Source organism: Python bivittatus, unplaced genomic scaffold, assembly GCF_059951505.1.
Source record: "Python bivittatus isolate LINGU-HERP-01145 unplaced genomic scaffold, Pbiv_v1 ctg000610_np1212, whole genome shotgun sequence".
Classification (NCBI taxonomy): Eukaryota; Metazoa; Chordata; class Lepidosauria; order Squamata; family Pythonidae; genus Python; species Python bivittatus.
The window spans coordinates 23,075,069-23,097,661 of NW_028277088.1; the positions used below are offsets into that span (position 1 = coordinate 23,075,069).

A 22,593-nucleotide genomic window follows, 5' to 3' on the forward strand; every position below is an offset into this window, starting at 1 on the left:
CACAGTGTAAATAATTTACATGTCTTTATCATAACCCATACTTGCATTTTTAATTAAACACTAAAGCTGTGAGCTCATGAGGAATTCATCATTTCCGTAGATGATTTAGCTGATTTCTGCCTTATTTCAAGCTTTACAATATTCTTTTTCTAGAGTGCATTTACAGTACTCAGTATTCCAAAAGTAAATTCCGCATATCTTTGTTTAAAGGTGTTTTGCTTTATTGTGAACAAATAATGTTTCAGTTTGAATTGTAGGGTTTTTTTCGTATTTTCTTTTACTACATATTCAGATTTTCACTTTACAGGAGCAGTTAGATGTTGCACTTTCCAAAATATGCAAGAACTTTGACATCAACCATTATACCAAGGTGCAGCAGGCGTACAGGCTACTTGGAAAAACACAGGTTAGCATTCTCTCATTGAAGCTGCATCCTGATATGCAATAGACTAGCTTGTCTCTTTGTTTGGGACTGTGGTTTTATAGAAAATAAATATCTTATGTATAAATCCAGTCTAATCAACCAGTTACAGATAAACAAGCCTATTGGTAAGGACTATCACTGCACGTGTGTGTGTGTGTGTGTGTGTGTGTGTGTATGGGTGGGTGGGTGGATGGATGGATAGATAGATAGATAGATAGATAGATAGATAGATAGATAGATAGATAGATAGATAGATAGCCTAACAGAAAAAAATAGAGCACAGCTGAAGGAGACTTGAGACTTGGAAATTAGAAACCTCATTAGTGGGTTCATTTATGGCCTGTGTAGGTATTTCTACCACCCAAAATCAGTTTGAAAATATGCGCATACTTGTTTTTGAAAAGAGCTAACTTTGCATTTAATGCTTCCTGGAGAAACAGATTAGAATCATAAATGATTATGGCATAGGCTCAGAATGTCAATGTAAGATGAGCAAAATGTATGTTTGCCTTATTTCAATAGTGTCTTCTTTCATGGTTCATCTCTGTTTTGTCCTATAATTGTACATTCCTGTGGAGGAAAAAAATACAGTTTTGATGGGGAAACATTTGGTTACTAGTTGCTGATGCTACTATTCATGAATGAACAATAGGGAGAGCTTAAGATGTTTTGGATAGGGTAAACCATTCTAAGTATATTGAGGTGGGGCAAAATATGACCCTTATCTCTGATTTTGGGGATGTCATTATTATTTACTTTTGTGAAAGAAACCTAAGAACAGAAAGAGGCAAACTATTGACTTTCAACTCTCATTTCAATCTGAAGAGATACAGATTATCCACCTTGCTGTAATGGATGGGAAAGTTCACTTTGGAGTCCTTGGTGTTCTCTGAGCTTGGTTGTTTGTTTGCAGAAGTTTCATTACCCAACTAGGTAACATCATCAGTGTGAGTGAGTGTGGGGTTTGCTCCCTATAAACAAGGACTCCAAAGTGAACTATATACAATAGCTTGCCCTGCCAGTTTTTGTGGTGGTTTGGTTTTCTCCTTGGTGGTTCTTTGATTAGGGTATTGTTTTCTTCCTGATCGTTAGTCTACTCACACTGATGATGTTACCTAGTTAGTCAGTGAAACATCTGCAAACAAACAACCAAACTCAGAGAGCACCAAGGACTCCACAGTTCAACCCTGAGCTACATATATTCTCTTCTATTGAAAGTTCACTTTACTGGAGCTGCAGGATGTCCAAATAGAATTGGGGAACAAAATTTTTATATGATGCCTCTAAATCCACCATTCTTCTTTATTCAGACAGCAATGGACCAACTGCATATGCACTTTACTCAAGCCATTCACAACACAGTTTTCCAAGTTGTCCTTGGATATGTTGAATTGTGTGCAGGAAACACTGACACCAAATTTCAGAAGCTTCAGTACAAGGATCTTTGCACAGTATGTAGTTCTACAGTGGTTTTGAAACATTTGATGTTTGCATATGCTATTGTGCCTACCTATTCTTTTAAAAAGCAACCTTTTAAAATTAAGCCCACGTTTAATTTTGGATAAAAACATATTTCATAAGACTAGGAAGTATGGTCAGATGGATGGATAAATTGAAAAGCTATGCGGTCAGATTTATTTAGTTTATTTATTTAAAGAATTTGTAAAGCCACCCATCTTAACCTAATGACTCTAGGCAGCTAGCAATACAGAAAACATAAAATAGAGCAAAATAGAATAAAAACAGTGTAAAACAATACAATGTCATGTGACCATGATTCATAGCAAAATTCTCCCATAATAAATCATAAAACATGTACAGTCAGGTCCAGAAATATTGGGACATCGACACAATTCTAACATCTTTGGCTCTATACACCACCACAATGGATTTGGAATGAAACAAACACAATGTGCCTTAACTGCAGACTGTCAGCTTTAATTTGAGGGTATGTACATCCAACTCAGGTGAACGGTGTAGGAATTACAACAGTTTGCATATGTGCCTCCCACTTGGTAAGGGACCAAAAGTAATGGGACAATTGGCTTCTCAGCTGTTCCATGGCCAGGCGTGTGATATCCGCTCAGTACCCCAATTACAATGTGCAGGTAAAAGGCCCAGAGTTCATTTCAAGTGTGCTATTTGCATTTGGAATCTGTTGCTGTCAACTCTCAAGATGAGATCCAAAGAGCTGTCACTATCAGTGAAGCAAGCCATCATTAGGCTGAAGAAACAAAACAAACCCATCAGAGAGATAGCAAGAACATTAGGCGTGGCCAAAACAACTGTTTGGAACATTCTCAAAAAGAAGGAACGCACCGGTGAGCTCAGCAACACCCAAAGACCCGGGAGACAACAGAAAACAACTGTGGTGGATGACCGAAGAATCCTTTCCCTGGTGAAGAAAACACCCTTCACAACAGTTGGCCAGATCAAGAACACTCTCCAGGAGGTAGGTGTATGTGTGTCAAAGTCAACAATCAAAAGAAGATTTCACCAGAGTGAATACAGAGGCTTCACCACAAGATGTAAACCATTGGTGAGCCTCAAAAACAGGAAGGCCAGATTAGAGTTTGCCAAACGACATCTAAAAAAGCCTTCACAGTTCTGGAACAACATCCTATGGACAGATGAGACCAAGATCAACTTGTATCAGAGTGATGGGAAGAGAAGAGTATGGAGAAGGAAAGGAACTGCTCATGATCCTAAGCATACCACCTCAGTGAAGCATGGTGGTGGTAGTGTCATGGCGTGGGCATGTATGGCTGCCAATGGAACTGGTTCTCTTGTATTTATTGATGATGTGACTGCTGACAAAAGCAGCAGGATGAATTCTGCAGTGTTTCGGGCAATATTATCTGCTCACATTCAGCCAAATGCTGCAGAACTCATTGGACGGCGCTTCACAGTACAGATGGACAATGACCCAAAGCATACTGCAAAAGCAACCAAAGAGTTTTTGAAGGGACAGAAGTGGAATGTTATGCAATGGCCAAGTCAGTCACCTGACCTGAATCCCATTGAGCATGCATTTCACTTGCTGAAGACAAAACTGAAGGGGAAATGCCCCAAGAACAAGCAGGAACTGAAGACAGTTGCAGTAGAGGCCTGGCAGAGCATCACCAGGGATGAAACCCAGCGTCTGGTGATGTCTATGCGTTCCAGACTTCAGGCTGTGATTGACTGCAACGGATTTGCAACCAAGTATTAAAAAGGGAAAGTTTGATGTATGATTATTATTCTGTCCCATTACTTTTGGTCCCTTAACAAGTGGGAGGCACATATGCAAACTGTTGTAATTCCTACACCGTTCACCTGAGTTGGATGTTCATACCCTCAAATTAAAGCTGACAGTCTGCAGTTAACGCACATTGTGTTTGTTTCATTCCAAATCCATTGTGGTGGTGTATAGAGCCAAAGATGTTAGAATTGTGTCGATGTCCCAATATTTCTGGACCTGACTGTATGTCTTAACTAACATGCTGGCCCCACTGCCTGAGAGAAAGATCAGGTCTTCAAGGCCTTCCAGAATGCTAGCAGAGTCACGGCCATCAGAATTTCTGAGAGGAGGCTGTTTTCAGAGGGGAGAGCTGGTTAATACAGTACTTGGATGGAGTTCACCAAGAAATCTCTTGGCTATAAGCTAGACTGAAAGGCTGAAAGAAATAAATTAAAAAAACAAACAAACAAACCCAGCAATGGGACATTCAGCGAAGGAAGTCTTTAAAATTTAGAAGTATTTGCATATGGAACCTGGGACTCTTTAATTAACTACAATCATTCAGATTTAATGGAGAGTGACTATTTTATGATATGAATGAATAGTGTTTATTTTAAAAACTTGGGGAAAATGTGTATATACTGTACCTAGCTTGTTTGGAGCATTTAAAATAGATATTTTTCTTTAGAAGAAGAACATGAATGTCCTATGCCCTTAATTTAAGTAAGCTAACTGACAAGATAGGAAAAATCCTTCAGATTTTAAGTGCTAGTGCACATTGACTTTTCAGGCTAATGGTGTATTTAAAGCCTGGCTAATTGCTGTAATAGCAACAATCTTTGGAAATTTATGCCACTTAATAAATCCAAGAGTAACTAATATTTTATGGTAAATGGCTACTGCTCTGTTTTGTTTTGTCATTGAAAAAGAATTATTTTTTAGAATTTGCAATCCATTTTGGAATTTGAAGCCGGAAAAGATACATGTGGATGGTTTAAAACAAAAACAAAAGATGAGACAGTTGGGTGTCCTCTTTTTGAAATCCTTAAACCTTCCGTCTGTATGAGACAGTCATATGTGTTATTAAATTACAAAAGTATATATGCAGTTTGTTATTTTTAATGGTTGTTTTCTATGTTAATTTTTGTGCCTTTATGTGTATTTGGCACTATTTTTGAATTAAGAAAGCAAGGTGCTTTCACAAATCTGTTTTGTGTATTACACAGCACATTACATCAGACAGCTACATTCCATGCCTTGCTGATTTGTGCAAAGCCCTATGGGAGGTCATGCTGAGTTATTATCGGACAATGGACTGGCATGAAAAATACGACCATGGGGAGCCTCCTTCCTCTTCTGGTAGGAAACGCCTCTTGCTATTTTTGGTTTCGAAGCATAAAAATGGGAGTGGAGCCCATCTGATCTGTTTGAACAACATGGTCAACGCCTGCCCATTGTTTCAGTGGGAAGCTATGTGTCTTAGTTTAAGGAATATGTACAAAATGCTTGTTAGATTTTACATTGAGCTTCTTTTGTGATTAATTAGCATTTTCTTTGGAACATCTAATAATTTGTTATTCTGTTTGCTGGAGGGCATTAGCTTTTATTATCTCATAACTTTAGGTGCTTAATTATATTTAGCATGGTTGCCTAATGCAAAAGCGCACAACCTGTGGTCCCAGAGTCTCCTCCTATTCTGAAAGCAATAGGTTCACAAACTCAAAGAGAGAGTATAAACATTAGGACTGGGGAGATCACCTTCACATCTTCCCTCTGCTGTAGAAACTCAATGGGTAACTTTGAGCCAGTTCATTCTCCTTCAGACCAGTCTACTTTTCAAAATCTTTGAAGGGGTGAAATTAAAGAAGGGTGTGCTATATACATCACATATAAGTTTCTGGAGGAGAAATGAGATAGAAAGCTAAAAAATGAATGTGAATTTAAAAGTGACCAAAGTAGGAAGTATATGACTAGAGGGTAACCATAAGCAATATTTAGTTTAATTAATTGTAAATGTCCTAGTCCCACCTAGTTCTTTTTTAGAATGTGTCCACCACCATGTCGTTCATAGGCTAAATGTAGTCCTTCGCTTGAAAGTGTGTTCTGCCCCAGGTCTAATGTACACTGTAAGGCTACAGTTTGGAACATGTTTGTTAAAGAGTTAGCTTTGTTGAAGATAAGAAAGGATTTTATTCCACAGAGGCATCTATGAGTGTGAGAAGGACAAATGATGAAATGAGCATCATGCTGTTGTTATGCAAGCTCTGCCCCTTTGATACATTTTGTCAGTTTGACAGAATCATTGGATTTGGGGGGTGTCTCTGATATTGCATATCTTATCAAATTGAGTCTGTGTGACTGACTTGTTATTTTCCAAGTGATGGATGGACAGTGAGTGTGTGAGGAACAGATCTGTCAGCGCCCTAAAACAGGGATAGTTTACTGGTAGTTGTGGTTGGACTCCTGGTCATCAGGACTCATCGATCCCAGCCAGCAGAGGCATTAGTCAAGGATGGTACGAGTTGTACTCTAGGTCATAGATTCTCTGTTGTAAGTTGTAAAACACAAGGCTTTGTTATAGCCTCTAATTTCTGTTTGGAGGTGTTGAAGGTTCAAAATAAATAAAATGAATCTAAAATGTGTGAAATCTTTGCTTTTTTGTAAAAATCAATCCCCCCCCCCCACATTTTTGAAGCCTTGCATGAAAAAATAGTTAAATTATGTTTCAGATGGAAATAACATAATGGATGCAGAGGAGACCAATTTTGACCGCAGCTATGTGAAAAAAAAATTGGAGCATGGGCTTTCACGAATATGGCAGGTTTGTTTGGAATTTGATGCATCAAAATAAGCTCAATTTCTGTTGCATGAATGAAGTGATTAAAAAACTGAAAAATGTTATTAATTTATCTTAAAATGACAGATGTTCCCTTGGGGAATAAGCATCAGTTGAGAAGCTTTGTTTTTTATATATTTATTTTATGCTGTTTTGAGATCTTATTCAAGCTTCTGTGTTGAGCGTAAAGGTGATCAATTTTCTTACCGTAGTTTTATCTTGTTTTTATACTGAATTCCTTCAGAAGTATGTGATGATATATGCATCTCAGGCAGATAAGATGGATGATAAAGTTGCAGGCATGCAAAAGTTTAGGTCCAGTTGTATGTTTCGGTGAACCTCTGAGTGAAAGAAGGTGATGCAACCTCCAAAGGCAACATTCTTCTGCACATTTGAATGCCTACTTGCTCCTTATGCACAGTTGTTTACAGATTCAAAATAAGAATGTAGTGACTAGGGCAAGTGCATAGGTTTAGATACCCTTTCACTCATGTGACATAATTTGAACAAACATGCTAAATTTTATGTATAAATGTAACTTGGGAATGGACTGATGCATTCTTTGAATTTTATCAGGGTGCAAGTTGCTTCTGTACTGTAGGAAATGACCTTTGAAATCATGGCATAAATGTGACTGAACTTTTTCTAATGTGTACTTTCACAATTTGTATGTTTTCTGGTACTGATGTAGAAATTGACGAATGCATGTGAAGGCTGAATGAAAAGTAATGCTTCTACCTCCATAACTGTAATTTAAATAGGAATATTTTAATAAATGAAACAAGAATATAATCCTTGAAAAGAGTTCTTTTGTTACCTGTATTTACTTCTTCACAGAATCACCACCATTCACTACACACTTTTGCCAATGATGGATAGGCTTCCCTAGGACAGGCTGCTTGAGAGGATTGTAAGCATCTATGCTCCTTCCTTTCTCTCTCATTTGAGCCTTTCCCCAGTGTTAGCATGGTTCAACTGCCAATAAAACAGCAGCATTGACACAGGTGTGTGTGAGGGAAGGAGAGAAGACACATTTCTTGAAGCTAAAAAGTCCAAGAGCAAAACAGCAAAGAAACGCAGCACTGAAAGCCACAACCCTGCTGCAGAAATAACAGGAAGCAGCCTGGCCTTCCACAGCTTCTCAAAGCTGTCACGAAAGAACTAAACACTGTCTCTTCAACCAGGATTTGCCGGTCCTTTCCACCTCTTCATTTGAGTCAAATAGATGCCCATGAGTATTTCTTTAATTTTGGAAAAAGGTAGAAGTCACATGGGGCCAAGTATGGTCTGTATGGTGGAGGGGGTAAGATGGTGAGATCCAGTTTCACAACTGCCTCTTGAGTGGCTTGTGAGGTGTGAGGCTTAGCATTGTCATGTTGCAGCAATATTTTTGTGCTTCCAAATTCTGCTTAATAGTTGTTTCAAAGTTTTGAGTGTTGCAGTGCAGTGCTCTGAGTTGATAGTGGTGATAGGTTCAAGGAAATCCATGTGAATAACATCATCTGCATCCCCCAAACTATAATTATGAGCTTTCCTGCCAAATCTTGGGTTTTGAATTTTTGTTTGCAGGTGAAATTCCATGGACTGAGGCTTTATTTCTAGGACATGGTAATGAGCCCAGATTTTGTTGGCTGTCATTTTGCTGTGAAAAAATTCCTCAACTTCATTCTCATAACATAATAATGCTTGCAAATTGCTAGCAAATTTCAGCTCTTGAAACTTTCATCTGTGCCATCAGCATTCAAGGAACCCATCTTGTAGCACCTTCCAGTGTTGAAGGACATTAATAATATGACCCACACATTCCTGTGAAATGCCAAACTTGACAGCAATTTCCCTTTCAGTGATCCACTAATTGTCCTTAAGCAGTTCATCAACCTTTCTGATGTGAAACTAGTCAGTGGCTTCATTCTTGTTTCCATGTAGCTCTTCCCAGTTTACCATCTTTGTATTTTTTGGCCCAGCAATCCACACTACTCATGCTGTCACCATTAACAACCTGCATCTGGTGGTGAAATTCATTTGGAGGGACCCCTTTGGCAGTCAAAAAAATAACCACTGTGTTTTGCTTGACACTTGATGCACTGACAAGTACTCATTGGAGGCCTCCATTTCATGAACAATAGCGGCACAGTCTTTCCCCGCCACAACTTTCTGCCAACTAAAGTGAAAGAACAGATGCTAAAAAACACACCAGATCTTTTACTGCATCAGTACTATCATTTGTTTATGACTTACTGTATAACATTGGAAGCATTACTTTTTATTCAACAATCTCTATCTATGCTCGTATTAACAGTTGGTTGTAAATATTTATTTAGTATCTGCAGAATAGCCCTAATGTCATCAAAAGTTGAATTTCCACAACGTTATTGCTCCATATTTTAAAAATCTATATTGCTTGGATTGCCAAATAAAATATAATAGTAGCTAGTAAAGGACAGACAATGAGATATGTTAATATTATTTTTAAATTAAAAGCTCATTTTGAATAAACAGCCATCCTGCAAGTATGTAGATTGTTTGTTGAATTTAAAGTGAAGAGCAAACAATGGTGTCTTCCCAAGATTTCGCTTCTTTATGCTTTGTGACTGTTTATAGATTGTTAATATAGTAAATTATTATTTCTGTAGTATTCCAGTCTTTTTGTTTTTATATAGGATGTCCAACTGAAAGTGAAGACCTATTTGCTGGGCACAGATATGTCTAACTTCAAATATGATGACTTCATATTTGTACTGGATATTATCAGCAGGTATTTTGGATAGCAACCCTAACCCTAACCCTAACCCATTTTAGGGAAGTGATATCAAAAAAATTATGCAGAAAAGGTTGACCAAAGTTCTCTAAAACTCTTGTTTGGTATATAATATAGGAGATGAAATGACTGTTCCTTCATTACTTGGTCCATTTGGATATAAATGGGACTTTCCCAGTTATTTGTCTTGTAGTTTAACTTTCTCCAAATTGATGTTCTGCTATAATCCCTTAGCCTGCATGGGTGGAGAGGGTCAACTTCTTCATTTAAATTTGATATACCACCTATTTTAAATGAATGGCTTTATGAATCCTCTTAAGTCCAAATATTCTGATTTTTAGAATTTATAAATGAGGTTCTTACATATTTAGATATAAATGTCTTAAATCAGATTAATTTTGTGTTCTCACTAGATTAATTTCCATTTGTACTGCTGTTGTAGGCAAATTAATATTGCAATATTCTTGCCTTTCTTTAGGAAGTTTTTTGGGAAAGCTTTAAAACAGCCCTTTTCAGAAATTGTTCTAGAGCTGCAGGGATTAGAGACCCATAGTAGTAAAAAAGATAAGGATTAAGAAGATTCACATTTACAGTTACATGTCACAGTGAATGCTTAATTGGGATATTATTTGTACTAGGCTGGTACAAGTTGGAGAAGAATTTTGTGGCAGCAAGTCAGAGGTCTTGCAAGATTCCATTAGAAAACAAAGTGTTAATTATTTCAAGAATTATCACAGGTAAGATTTACAGAGTTTGTTTTCAGCTGTTGAGATTTAATGATTAATAGTGTGAAAACAACTTATAAAAGATATGTGTGTGCATCCCACACTAGGAGGTGTCCATTGTATAGTAGCAATAAGCAAAAAGCAAAGTGAATGCTTCATATAAAATATGTAAATGGATATAAATTTACTATAAAAAAGGAAGTCACTTTTTCCATAGTGAAGACATATGAAAACTGACTTCTGTTAGGATAAGTTCTATTTGTCTAGATCAGTATTGCCAACTCTGGCTAGCAGCAGCTCTCTGGAATCGCTGGCCAAGGTTTTTCCCATCATTATAGATGGCAGAAACCAAATCTCAGACTTTCAGTAACAACTTTTAAGTATCTGGCTGCTAATTTAGGAATAAATTCCTACATAATTTCAAGAATGTACAGAACATAGTCTAATCCCTTACTCCATTTGTACATTAGGCTAAGCACTAATGTACTTAAATATATTTGTACCTAATGTACTAAGATATTTAGTACCTGTGGTACCTAAATAAAGGAACCACAATATAGCTTAGCATTATGTGTGAACAAAGCCACTGTCCTTGCATGGAAATGGATCATTCTTGATACCAAAAAGCCATTTTTTTTTTCAGCAAGGAAGAGTTTTAAACTACAGAATAATTAATCCAATGTTTTACTTTAAACTTTGTGTGTGTGTGTGTGCCTTCAAGTCAGTCTTGACAAGGACTGCCTGGACAAGTCCCTCAGTTTTCTTGGCAAGATTTTTGGAAGTGGTTTGTCACTGCCTTCTTCCTAGAGTTGAGAGAGAGTGACTGGCCCAAAGTCACCCAGTTGGCTTTCTGCCTAAGATAGAGCTGGAACTCATGGTTTCCTTGTTTCTAACCTGGTGCTTTTAACCAGTGCACCAAACTGACTTTCACTTTAAGCTTACAAATTCATTTACATTACTATTTATGGTTACTATAGGCTGCTGGCTGATCTGAGTCTCTTACAGATATGTGTTGTTGTTCAGCAAACAGTTTTCATAGTTGCTAAAAGGAAATGATAAAAGAAACACGCGTTATATGCTGGACATTTTGAAAACTCTTTCAACTTTGTTTTTTAGCTAGGTGGGTAATTCCAAGGAGAGGTAACTCGGTACATATCACTTGAGTATGTTAACAGTGATATATACTTTAATTATATTTTTTTAATTGTGCTTCAGTTGTCTTCTAGTTAGAGGAAAATTGACAGTTGGGATGCTGGTCTATGACCATAATAAAGATTTGATTTTATTTGATGGTTGCATTTCTTTTTTGGAGTAAAGATTGCTGTTTTTAGAAAATCCTATGTGTACTTATTGGGAGAGTTCCCTGAGAATGCAAGGAAAGCCTTCTGGGACAGATGAAAAGGCTAATCAAGTGTGTCCTCCCATTTTTGTTTCCTGGTGACTGTTATTCAAAGACTCAGTACTTCTGGTTGGGGAATTAGAATATGTACACTGTTTGGATTCTCATTAGCCGTGCATTTGTCTAATCCTCTTTTATAGCTGCATGAGTTGTCTATGTTTCCATCTTGTGGAAGCAAATTCCATAGATTCTGTGCTATATTCCTTTATGTTTGTGCTACATTACTCATTGTTCAGTTTCACTGAATGACCCCAGTGAAGAAAGGAAAAAACTAACCTCCATCCACCTTTTTCATGTTACACATAATTGTATGAACCTTGATGAAGACTGCCTCTTCTTTGCCATTTTTCTAAAATAAGAAGCTAGGCTGTGTGCTTTTGCTGACACTAAATTATTCATTTTAGAACTCGTCTTGAAGAACTGCGAATGTTCTTAGAGAATGAAACTTGGGAGCTTTGTCCTGTTAAATCAAGTTTCAGCATATTGCAACTTCACGTAAGTACAGACCATTTTCAGCACAGGAAAAATGGTGGTTGCTTTGATCAAGGCTGCTAAAAAGCGTTGCTGAAATCTTGCGTCATGTACATCTTCACTCAATAACTTTTCAGACACCACAGAAATTTCATTTAGTGGTAGAGACGCATATATATATATATATATATATATATATATATATATATGTCAAATTTTGTGAGGCCACACAATCTTGCAAAATTTTGTAAGGTTCTAGCATTCTCATCAAAGCATGCAAGTTTTTGAGGATTCCATAAGATTTTGTCTGTTACTGTATTTGGTGCTTTTAAGTTACTGTTTTTATTTTGGGGTTCTTTGTATGCCATCTCAGTGTATCACGGATGCTTTAGCACCACTTGTACAATGTTGGTCAGCCCTAGTTAACATTTGTATAAAATAATATCAAAAGTAGTCTGTAAATTATGATAAACATACACATGTATACCTATCCAGCTTTTCCCTTTCAGAGTAAGCAGTTATGCAAAACGCAGAAAAGTGATATAAAATAGTAAGCAAGAGAAATTAGAGGAATAAGCTAAGAAAAAAATGAAGTACGCTGTGTCCAGTTTGCATCAAAATCATTCACAGTACTTCTTTATATATTTCTATCTTTGCAAACAGTCCTTGCTTCCACTATATCTATACATCAATTCATATATTGCTTTTCTTACTAACATCACTAACACCATCCAACCATGACTTTCTCAGTGTTCCCTTTCTACTCAACCCCTTTCCTCTTCCTTCATAGATGTATTTTGTGGTTTGATTTTCATTCATTCATTCCGGTATATTAAGGGAAGCTGGATTGGAAGAAGATGAGCATGGTTTTAAAACTGGAGAAAGAAACGTCAGTAACCACTATGCTGATGACACTACTTTGAAGGCTAAAATTGCAAAGGCTCTACAAGCTCTAATAATAAAAGGCAAGGAGCACAACGAAAAAAATGGGATTAAAATTAAATATAAAGAAAACCAAACAAATGACAATAGGTACAACAACCAGCCTTAGGATTGACTGTGAAGATATCAAAGTGGTTAGATAGCTTCCGCCTTTTAGGATCAACCATCAACAGTAAAGGAACAAGCAGTGAAGAAATATGCCACAGACTAGCACTTGGTAGAGCATCCATGAAGGCCTTGGAAAGGCCTCTATATCTACCAAGATCAGAATAATGCAAGCAATGGTATTCCCTATGACCATCTATGGAAGCGAAAGTTGGACTTTAAAGAAACAGGATAGGAAGAGGATTGATGCGTTTGAACTTTGGTGTTGGAGAAGACTCCTGAGAATACTATGGATAGCCAAGAAAACACAAAATTGGATCACTGAACAAATCAACCCAGGGTTCTCACTCAAGGCACAAATGACTAGACTCAAATTATCTTACTTTGGACAGTGAAGACCTAGCTCTCTGGAGAAGATTGTAATGCTGAGATATGTGGGAGGAAACAGAAGAAGAGGATGATCAGCAGCAAGGTGGATGAACTCAGTTACAGTGGTGAATGCATTGTTGGAAGACAAAGACAAGGTTAGAGACAGATCTTCATGGAGAAAATTGTCTGTGTGGTTGCTGATTGACACCAACTTGATGGCAGATAATCAATTGATTTTCACTCATTCTTGGTCACTAAGATGGAGTTGGCAAGAAAGAGTAAACTCTGTCATTGCTCCTCCAGCTTAATATTTTCCAACATTCTTCCAGCATTCATGGCTTCTTTTTTATATTTTTTTCTTGGACACTAACATGTATAGCATTTGTTTCAGTTCTACTTTTCAACATTCCCATTTGTTGTTGTTTAGTCGTTAAGTCGTGTCCAACTCTTCGTGACCCCATGAACCATATTGCGCCATGCCTTCCGGTCCTTCACTGCCTCCCTGAGTTTGCTCAGTTTCATGCTCAGCCATTCCCATACAGATCTCTACAATATTCCTTCCAGTCTTCCATCCCAAATAATTTCATCACTTTTTACTCCTTTGTGCTGGAGACTCCTTGTTTAGCTCTTTTTCATACATTTCCAAAACATTCTTTTAAATTTCAGTCAAAATTACTCACATTTTCTCTACTTCTTACTTTTCACCTGGGTAAAATTATATGTGAACTTTCTTTGTAGGACATCAGCTACTTTCACTTTCAGAAGCCCATCTAACAAATCCTATTCACCCCCATCCCCTGCCTGTTGTCTGGCAGAGAGGACCCAAAGGAGCAAGGTGAAGGCTACAATCTCTCATCAAGATTTCCAGCCTCAGCTACTTTAAGCAGTGCAGTAGTTATCCTGTTTCCAGAAAGGAGGCAAGGCATGAGCTGTGTCTGAGATCCATTGTTCACTAGGTTCAATCTGGGCAAGGGTTTCTCTGGGGAATGCTTTCTTGCAGTTTCCCTTTTCCTATCAGAGACTGTTCAGCTCTGACTTTTTCTTCAGTGATACTATGCTGTCCGTGGATCTCTAAACCCACTAAGGGGCAGTGGGTAGAACCAACCAAGCCCAAAGCATGTTCACCATTAACAAACTAGTTGCATTTCCTGCCTAAGGGAACTATGGAATGGGCAGCTATACCTAGCTGGTAACACCTCTAACTTTCAACAGCAGTCATTTTGAGAAAAGGAAGAGATATACTGATAGACTCCAGTGAGTGAAGGAGAACCCACTCACTGTAGGCATCTACTCCGGGAATAACAGCTACAGATCTTCTCCATTGTCAGTTGAGAGCTACAGGCTGCATACTGACACACTTAAAAGTACTTTTGGCAGCTTTTCTGAGCTTGGTTTTGACAATTTTTCATGATGAATTATTTTTATTACTATATTTTAAGACAGCCATTGAAACCAAGGGCATTTGAATTCTCATAATTGTACAGTTTTTAAGGCTCTGTTTGCATATTCATCACGATGCATTAATTAATTTAAACTCTGTTTAGAAAGCTTTTCAGTTCCAAAATGTAGGATATATTCTATGAAATAATTGGACAAATCTGTTAAAATTATACAGACATCAAATTAACCATTAAATGTGGAGTCTTAAGAAAATGCAAGAATGAAAACATTACTGGCTAAAACGTTAATATTGCACCATTTGTCCAAAATGTACTCCTTAATTATGTTGATCAATATTTAGATTTCACAGCCAAATGTTTAAATGATCTTCTGCTTATGGTAACAGGAATTTAAGTTCATGGCACAATCGCGTTCCCCTACTGTGTCACCAAGCAAGCAACCTGCGTCAGAAACAGAAAGCGCCGTAACTCTTTTTGAGCAGTATCGTAATGGAGGAAATCCCTTTGAAATCCAAGCCAACAACAAGGATGATGAGACAGAAGATGTGCTGGCTTCTAATGGGGCAAGTAAAAAAATTCTGTATCCCTTAGTGTATATAGAATATCAACCAACTGATTCTTAAAAGAAATGTGACAAAATAATTAGGAGTCAAAAGGAAAAGGTGATTTGAAGCACATGAGAACTTTCACATTGCCCATAGTTTAAGTGTTATTACCACATCATATATAAAGGAAAAAAGTAGTCATTAATATATTTTAGCTCCAGACCATTTAAAGCTGTAAAAGTATGGGTTAAGGTGGGGGATAATGATATATGATGATTTCATTTGTGTTGTTGTTGTTGTTGTTGTTGTTGTTGTTGTTGTTCCTCCTCCTCCTCCTCCTCCTCCTCCTCCTCCTCCTCCTCCTCCTCCTCCTCCTCCTCCTCCTCCTCCTCCTCCTCCTCCTCCTCCTCCTCCTCCTCCTCCTCCTCCTCCTCCTCCTCCTCCTCCTCCTCCTCCTCTTCTTCTTCTTCTTCTTCTTCTTCTTCTTCTTCTTCTTCTTCTTCTTCTTCTTCTTCTTCTTCTTCTTCTTCTTCTTCTTCTTCTTCTTCTTCTTCTTCTTCTTCTTCTTCTTCTTCTTCACAGTTTTTGCCATTATTTTTGGAATAATTTTTCTGGTATTTCCATGACAGAGTTAGGAGCTGTCTGTTTCTTGGGGATATCTTATGATCGGAAGCATATTCAGTAGGCAATAATGGGGCATATAATTGGCCATGCATATGGGCAATTGATGCTGTTATCAGACCAGATAGCCATGCATTGCTATCTGAGATCAGAAACAACCAACCACTGAGAGGTGCATTGATTGCATCTATTTGGTAATGTGTTCTCCTTTAACTAGGCTTCAGATTGCTTATAGCTGAATGGAGCTGTGTGCTATTTGACATATATTTTGCAAGAAATGCCATTGTATTTATGGCTTGCAGGACAGCCTCCCAATTTAAAATAATTTGGATGAGTGAATCTTCATAGTGATATGAGAAGTCTGTAATGGGCAATCTTTTGGCTTCCTCTAGCATTTGCAATAAGCAATGTTCTGTGAAGAATTACAAGACTGGAAAAATGAGTTATGCATGTTTTCCTTAAACCTGATTGGATGATTATTAGATTTACATAATATATTATGAGCTTCATTAATTTTACATTTGGGATTAATTTATTTGGAGACACTTAGCTAGTATTTTAAATCATGGTTGTTGACAATTTGCTACCACTTTTTTAGTACATTTTACTTAGATCCAAATTTCAAATGTAGTGGGCTACATTCCATATTGGGCAAGAGAACTTCCCTTGGCTCTTTTTCCTTTTTGCCCATCATGCATTGTTTTTCTCATTTTCCTGAAAGCTCACATTCAGCATTCAAAAAAGGTTAAAGGAAAATGATGATTACAATGTTTGCAAGTCTAATCGGTCCTCTCCTGCAATTCAGGTGGTAATAAGCAGTTTCTCATAACTTAATGCTTGATGCTGACTAGATGAAGTTGTGGTAGGTATATGTGTGTGGACAGAAAATAACAAAATGGATTTCAGTCAAACCAGTACTGTGAAATTTCTTATTTTCTTAATAGCAGGATATTCTGGCTGAATTACAATGCATTTTTTTAAAAAATGAAAATAATAAATACAATGCAGTGAAATAATAGAAGACAGTAAAACAAGATGCAGTAATATATATTACTTGAGGCAATATTGCTCTGTGTACACAGTTATACTCTAAGGGCTGTTGAGACATTAATGTGGATTCTGGACTGTCACAAAGAAACTGAAAACTTTTTCAATCTGTTGTTGATAGTATGAGTCGGATGAACAGGAAAAGAGCGCCTATCAAGAGTATGATAGTGACAGTGATGTTCCCGAAGAACTGAAAAGGGACTATGTTGATGAACAGACTGGAGATGCCCCAGTAAAAAGGTACTTTGGGTACATATTTTGCATTTCATGCCATTCTTGGGAACCTGTTATCACTTCGACGTTATTGAGACTTCAAAAGGAAGAACAACTCTTTTTTTAACTTTCTTTCAGATGGCCTCATTAGGGAGAATAAAGCAACCTGCCTCAAGAAGCTCAGTTTGAGTGTCCTGAAGGGACACAAATTGCTAGTTCATCTGTTAGTTAATTATTAATTTGTTAATTGTATCTTTACTATCATGGAAGAGCAGATTTAGGATATTTTGGGTCAGTTGCCAAAGTAACTGAAGATTCTTGCTAAATGCTCAAAGATCTCTCTTGTCTAGAATTTTATGGCACGCAGTGGTCAAGTAAGGGTTTCCTGGAGGTTCACAAGCATGGACAGGAGGATGATATCCTTCTACCATTATTCCTTAACAAATGCTATAAATAAGTCCTCACTTACTGACTGCCTTGTTTAGTGACTGTTCGAAGTTACGATGGTGTAAAAAAAAGCTTTGTGACCAATCCTTGCATTTACGACTGTCACAGTGTCCTGCAGTCACATGATCACCCTTTGTGTGCTTCACAACTGGCTTGTGACAAGCAGTTAACAGAGAAGGCAGAAGTAAAATCGTAAGTTATGGTCACATGATGTTTCACTTAAAAACTGAAGGGGAAATGAGGTGGTAACCCCATTGTGGTCACATGATTTTCTGCTTAGTGCCTGCAGCGCTTAGCGACAGTTGCCAGTCCCAATTATGGTCACTAAGTGAGGACTACCTGTTATTTAAGGTATGCTGCCTTTGATTCAGGAGGTAATATACAGTCATCAAGATTATTAATTATGATTGCCTATTCTCCATGACCTGCCTAAAAAGTAAAGTTTCTTTTGAGTTGAGCTCAGCTCCTGCTGAAATAATGGACACATCCATGTAGTTTTCTTGGCAACAATAAGCTATTGCTATTTTCTGGGATGTATTTTGAGTTGCAAGCCTGAGATTTTCTGTGATCTCCCAACCAAGTTCTAGCTAGGTCTGATTAGCTTTTTGAAATCAGTCAATGTTGGTTAGGCAGACCTATCTACTCCTGTTTTATGACCGTTAAAACTAATGACCATCACAGCATCATTGTAAACTGTCTTAGGTACTGAGCTCCTTGACTTGCAGTGGGAATGAGCGTGTGCTGTGTTGCCTTAAGCAGCCAAAATTTCTTGGCTTTGGCATTAGGCACATCTTCAGTCCTATGAAATTGGAAGGAAGCTACATAACAACTTTAGCATTTGTAACACTAAATCCTTCATGTATAAAGATTTATTTTCTTGCAGCACTCATCCCTTCCAAAATTAGGCAGACTTTGATTCTAAGGCATTATTGATTTGTACTCAAGGTCATCATATGACCTTTATCCTGAAAATCAATGAGACGTTTGTTCTTTCTAGTTCTAATAATACTTACACAGAATAACAAAATGCTACAAATCACCTCTAAAATTAAATCATTCATCTGTTGTGCTTTCTTATCCAAGAGTAAGATGAGAGAGGAGATCCTAAAAGCAGTTTTAGGGAACTGCTATGTTATTCCAGCAATTGTTTTGGTTTGAAGATGATAAAAATATTTTTGGGTGGGTGAGGTGTTTTCATAAATTCCACATTTTGGCAAAATTAAGTGATTGAAATTAAATTCCCAAGGTGTCAGAACAAAAGTAATTAAAATATATTAAAAATATAAACACACCATCTTCCCCAACTTAGTTTTTTATTGTACGAATTGTATTAAATTTGTAAGCTAATACAATTAATTATACAAGTAGTCCAAGTAATAATATAAGTGATAATACTCAAAACAGAACAAATACATTTCATTTAACTACTGTTAATAAAGTTATATACATAAAAGAATCAAAACTAAACTAAAATATTAAACTGAACAATTTTAGTTCTACTGTTTAGCTAAACTACAGTAGAAACAGATCAAAAAGGAAAGAAAAAATGAAAAGAAAAACAACTAAAGAAGGAAGAAAAAAAGAAATGAAAGGCTAAGATGTGAAAAAAAAAAGAAAGAAAAATAATCTTTTTGATTTTTCACTTTTCTCCAACTCAGTATTTATTAGGTGTCTGATAAAGTAAAAGAAGATTCATTTTTCTGACACATCTGTGCAATCTGCTGGATATCTGTGTACTTACAATTAATGTCTTTTACCTAGCGTTTCTCGAGAAACTCTGAGAAGCAGGAAGAGATCAGATTATTGCCTCAACAAGGTGAATGCTCCCATTTTAACCAACACTACACTTAATGTAATTAGGCTTGTTGGTAAGTGAAACTTTGAGCTTTTTATTTTTAAATGTGCACAGTGTGTTCTATCTTTTATATCTTTTTATATATTTTTTAAAAAGCTGGAATTTAAACCTTATTGGAAAAAAGTATTTATCAGTAGTCTCCATATTCTCATGAAAATATATCAGGTCTTTCTTGGGTAACAGGGCAAACACAGCAAAAAAATATTTCCAAGGACAGAAAGTGTCAGATAAGTAGATCTATTCTAGTAGACTATGAAGCTATTACGAAAGAATGTCACTGACTCCTGTGTATCATATGTGAGCTCTATTATGACAGCCAGTGTTCAGGTTTTTTGTGCCTCTTTCTCCTGCCTGCTATGTAAAAAACTGGAAGTGAGTCTCTGTTGGGTGGGACATTAGTTTCCACCTGTTCCTTGTCTTGGTAACAACCAGATATAATACAAGGGTGGTTCCTTTGACTGTGTAAAAACTGTCACAAAAGATGTGTGTGCTCATATAAAGTTTCAGTGTGTGTGTTTGTGTCTGTGTATTTCCTTAATCTTTATTAAGCAAGAAAACATAATCAGATATATAGAAAATGTCAGATAGATACAGAAACACATATATCTCAAATCTACAGATATAAATAAAAAGTTAGCATAAAATACAATATAGTGGAGGCACAGAATCAAGCAACCTGGGAGGATACATCCACAGTCTTGTGGTGGCATTATAAAAATGTCCATCAGCACATATGCCCATGTGGGATCCTCTGTGGAGTCCCTGGCCATCTGCTCGCGTGTTGCTCGCTTTGCAGAGAATGCTGGTTGACATTAATCTATTCCAGGGTTTTTCAAACTTGGCAACTTTAAGTTGTGTGGACTTCAACCCCCAGAATTCCCCAGCCTGCTGAGTTGAAGTCCACACATCTTAAAGTTGCCAAGTTTGAAACACACAAATCTATTCCATTCTGAAGAAATACCTTGGCAGGGACACCAAGCTTATTTGTTGCTTTTCTGTCTCAACAGGATCCTAATGTATCATCTCAGGCTGCTCGATTCTTTGCCTCTATTTTTTCTATTTGTCTCACTTATCAGTGAAGAATAGTATTAGTCTTGGTGATTATTATTATTTTGTATTTTATGCTTATCTATAGATTGTAGATGTATGTGTTTATATCTGACCTATGTATTTGATGCATATTGTGTTTTCTGGCTGTAAAGCTGTAACAAAGATTAAGTAAGGCGTGCGTGTGTTTAAAAAATCATGGTTCTTCAAGCTCAGGTTTGAAATACTCCCATTTTATGCTGTTTTTAAGGCCAAAATGTGCCCATTCTCTTGGTGGTAGCTGGTTCTTCTGGGTCTCCGCCATCTTTAGCTTTGAGCTGGGGAATAGGAAATGGAAAAAACACTCTGTCTCCTGACTCTCAACCTCAACCCCCAGGTAGATAAAGGAGAGTGCTGACTGTGGAAAAATCACCTGCTTTTTGAAACAACCTCTCCAGGCACTGGGTCTTGCCTCAGTCTCACCCACTAGGTGATGGCACCATTGCTGCAGAATAGCAGGCATATTTCCTTGTAGCCATTCACAAGTTCCAGGAGCAGTAATGATATTAATCAAAATCAAGTCAGGTGTCTGTTGTAGCACTCCTGCTTCTTCTCTCTCTTTGTGCTGTTTATATACCTGCCTGTGGTTTTGGTCCAGCACTTAGTAACCCCCCCACACACACATACTGATCATCCTATGCAGCCTAAGCAGCAGGAACATAATATTGAATAATAAAGACATATGTTTTTATTTTCACCTTTATTTTGCCTTATGTGAATCTTGAGTGTCTGTTCTTGAGAATTCAAGGATTCTTAAGAATGGATGTGGTATATAGTGTTGGAAATTTGCTGGGTAAATAGCTGAAGTAGCTGAATGTTTTCCCTCATATAGTAAACAGAAACCAAAAAAATCCTGTTTTTGAATTCTGACAAAGAATAGGTAAATAAAAAACGAATGTCATTGAGTTCAGTAGGGGAAAATTCTTGTGGATCAAATGGATCTTTTTACAGGTGAAAATAAATCATTGTGAAATAAAGAAGGCCCTTATTTCTGTACATATATGTAGCTAACATACTTTATCTAATGTCTTCTAAAGATAAAAATGAAAGGCTAAGGAGCCATAACTTTTTGACATCATTCTTTTCTGTACTGTCTGCCTCATATATTAAACAGAAACCAAAAAATCCTCTTTTTGAATTCTGACAAAGAGTAGGAAAATAAAAAAATTAATGTCGTTGAGTTCAGTAGGGGAAAATTCTTGTGGATCAAATGGATCATTTTACTGGTGAAAATAAATCATTGTGAAATAAAAAAGGCCCTTATTTCTATACACATATGTAGCAAACATACTTTATCTAATGTCTTCGAAAGATAAAAATAAAAGGCTAAGGAGCCATAATTTTTTTGACATCATTCTTTGTGTAACAGCTGAGTTAGACGTAAGCTCTCAACAGATAGAGTGAGTTTTCTGTCTGGAAGTAATATTCTTATCAGTAGGAAAAGTACCTATAAACTTTTGGGAACTGCATTATATGCTACATGGAGCAACTGCCAGGGGAGGATGATAGAGAATCCTGATTGCAATATTTTAACAGATATGTTAAACAAGTATGTGTTAATGAGGAAGCTTTAAATAGTTTGGTTGCTCTGCTTGCTACTTAATCTTTGTTAAGATGTAAGAAGTGAGCCTTGAAGAATTTGTTGCTTCTGGATGTGCATCAGCATATGTGTTTTTATGATCCCTGATGTAACAAAATTTGCTTTAGTATTTGGGGGACTTTTTCATAACACTTTTTAAAAAATGCCACTCAAGTGATCCTATTGACTCATTAGCTTCATCTATGTTGTTGTTCAGTCGTTAAGTCGTGTCCGACTCTTCGTGGCCCCATGAACCATATTGCACCAGGCCTTCCTGTCCTAGCTTCATCTATAATGTAAACAAATTGATTTTCATCTTATGGACATAATGGAATGTAATTAAATTGTTTTCCACAGAACCTTATTTTCATGCATTTTTGCTGTTTTCCCCGAGCTCTTTCCCGGTATCTCATTATGCTTGGAGAAAATTTACATTGGTTAACTTCACCTAAAAGCATGAGCTGAAGTGCTTTAAAGTCTTCTGGGATGCTTCTGTAATAGGTTAATAAATTTTGCCAATAATTCTTGGCCAAACATTTGATATCTGTCGT

At 37.0% G+C, this 22,593-nt stretch overlaps 1 protein-coding gene across 1 annotated transcript in view; it reads left to right on the forward strand.

Moving 5' to 3' along the window:
- Positions 1–22,593, forward strand: part of VPS50 (VPS50 subunit of EARP/GARPII complex) — a 74,456-nt gene that overhangs the window by 23,503 nt on the left and 28,360 nt on the right. The window contains exons 11-20 of the mRNA XM_007427576.3: positions 308–406; positions 1,735–1,875; positions 4,871–5,003; positions 6,374–6,465; positions 9,141–9,235; positions 9,877–9,975; positions 11,767–11,857; positions 15,036–15,212; positions 16,984–17,102; positions 19,284–19,390. Coding sequence (XP_007427638.1) covers positions 308–406; positions 1,735–1,875; positions 4,871–5,003; positions 6,374–6,465; positions 9,141–9,235; positions 9,877–9,975; positions 11,767–11,857; positions 15,036–15,212; positions 16,984–17,102; positions 19,284–19,390 — 1,153 coding nt within the window. The remainder of the gene's footprint in view (positions 1–307; positions 407–1,734; positions 1,876–4,870; positions 5,004–6,373; positions 6,466–9,140; positions 9,236–9,876; positions 9,976–11,766; positions 11,858–15,035; positions 15,213–16,983; positions 17,103–19,283; positions 19,391–22,593) is intronic.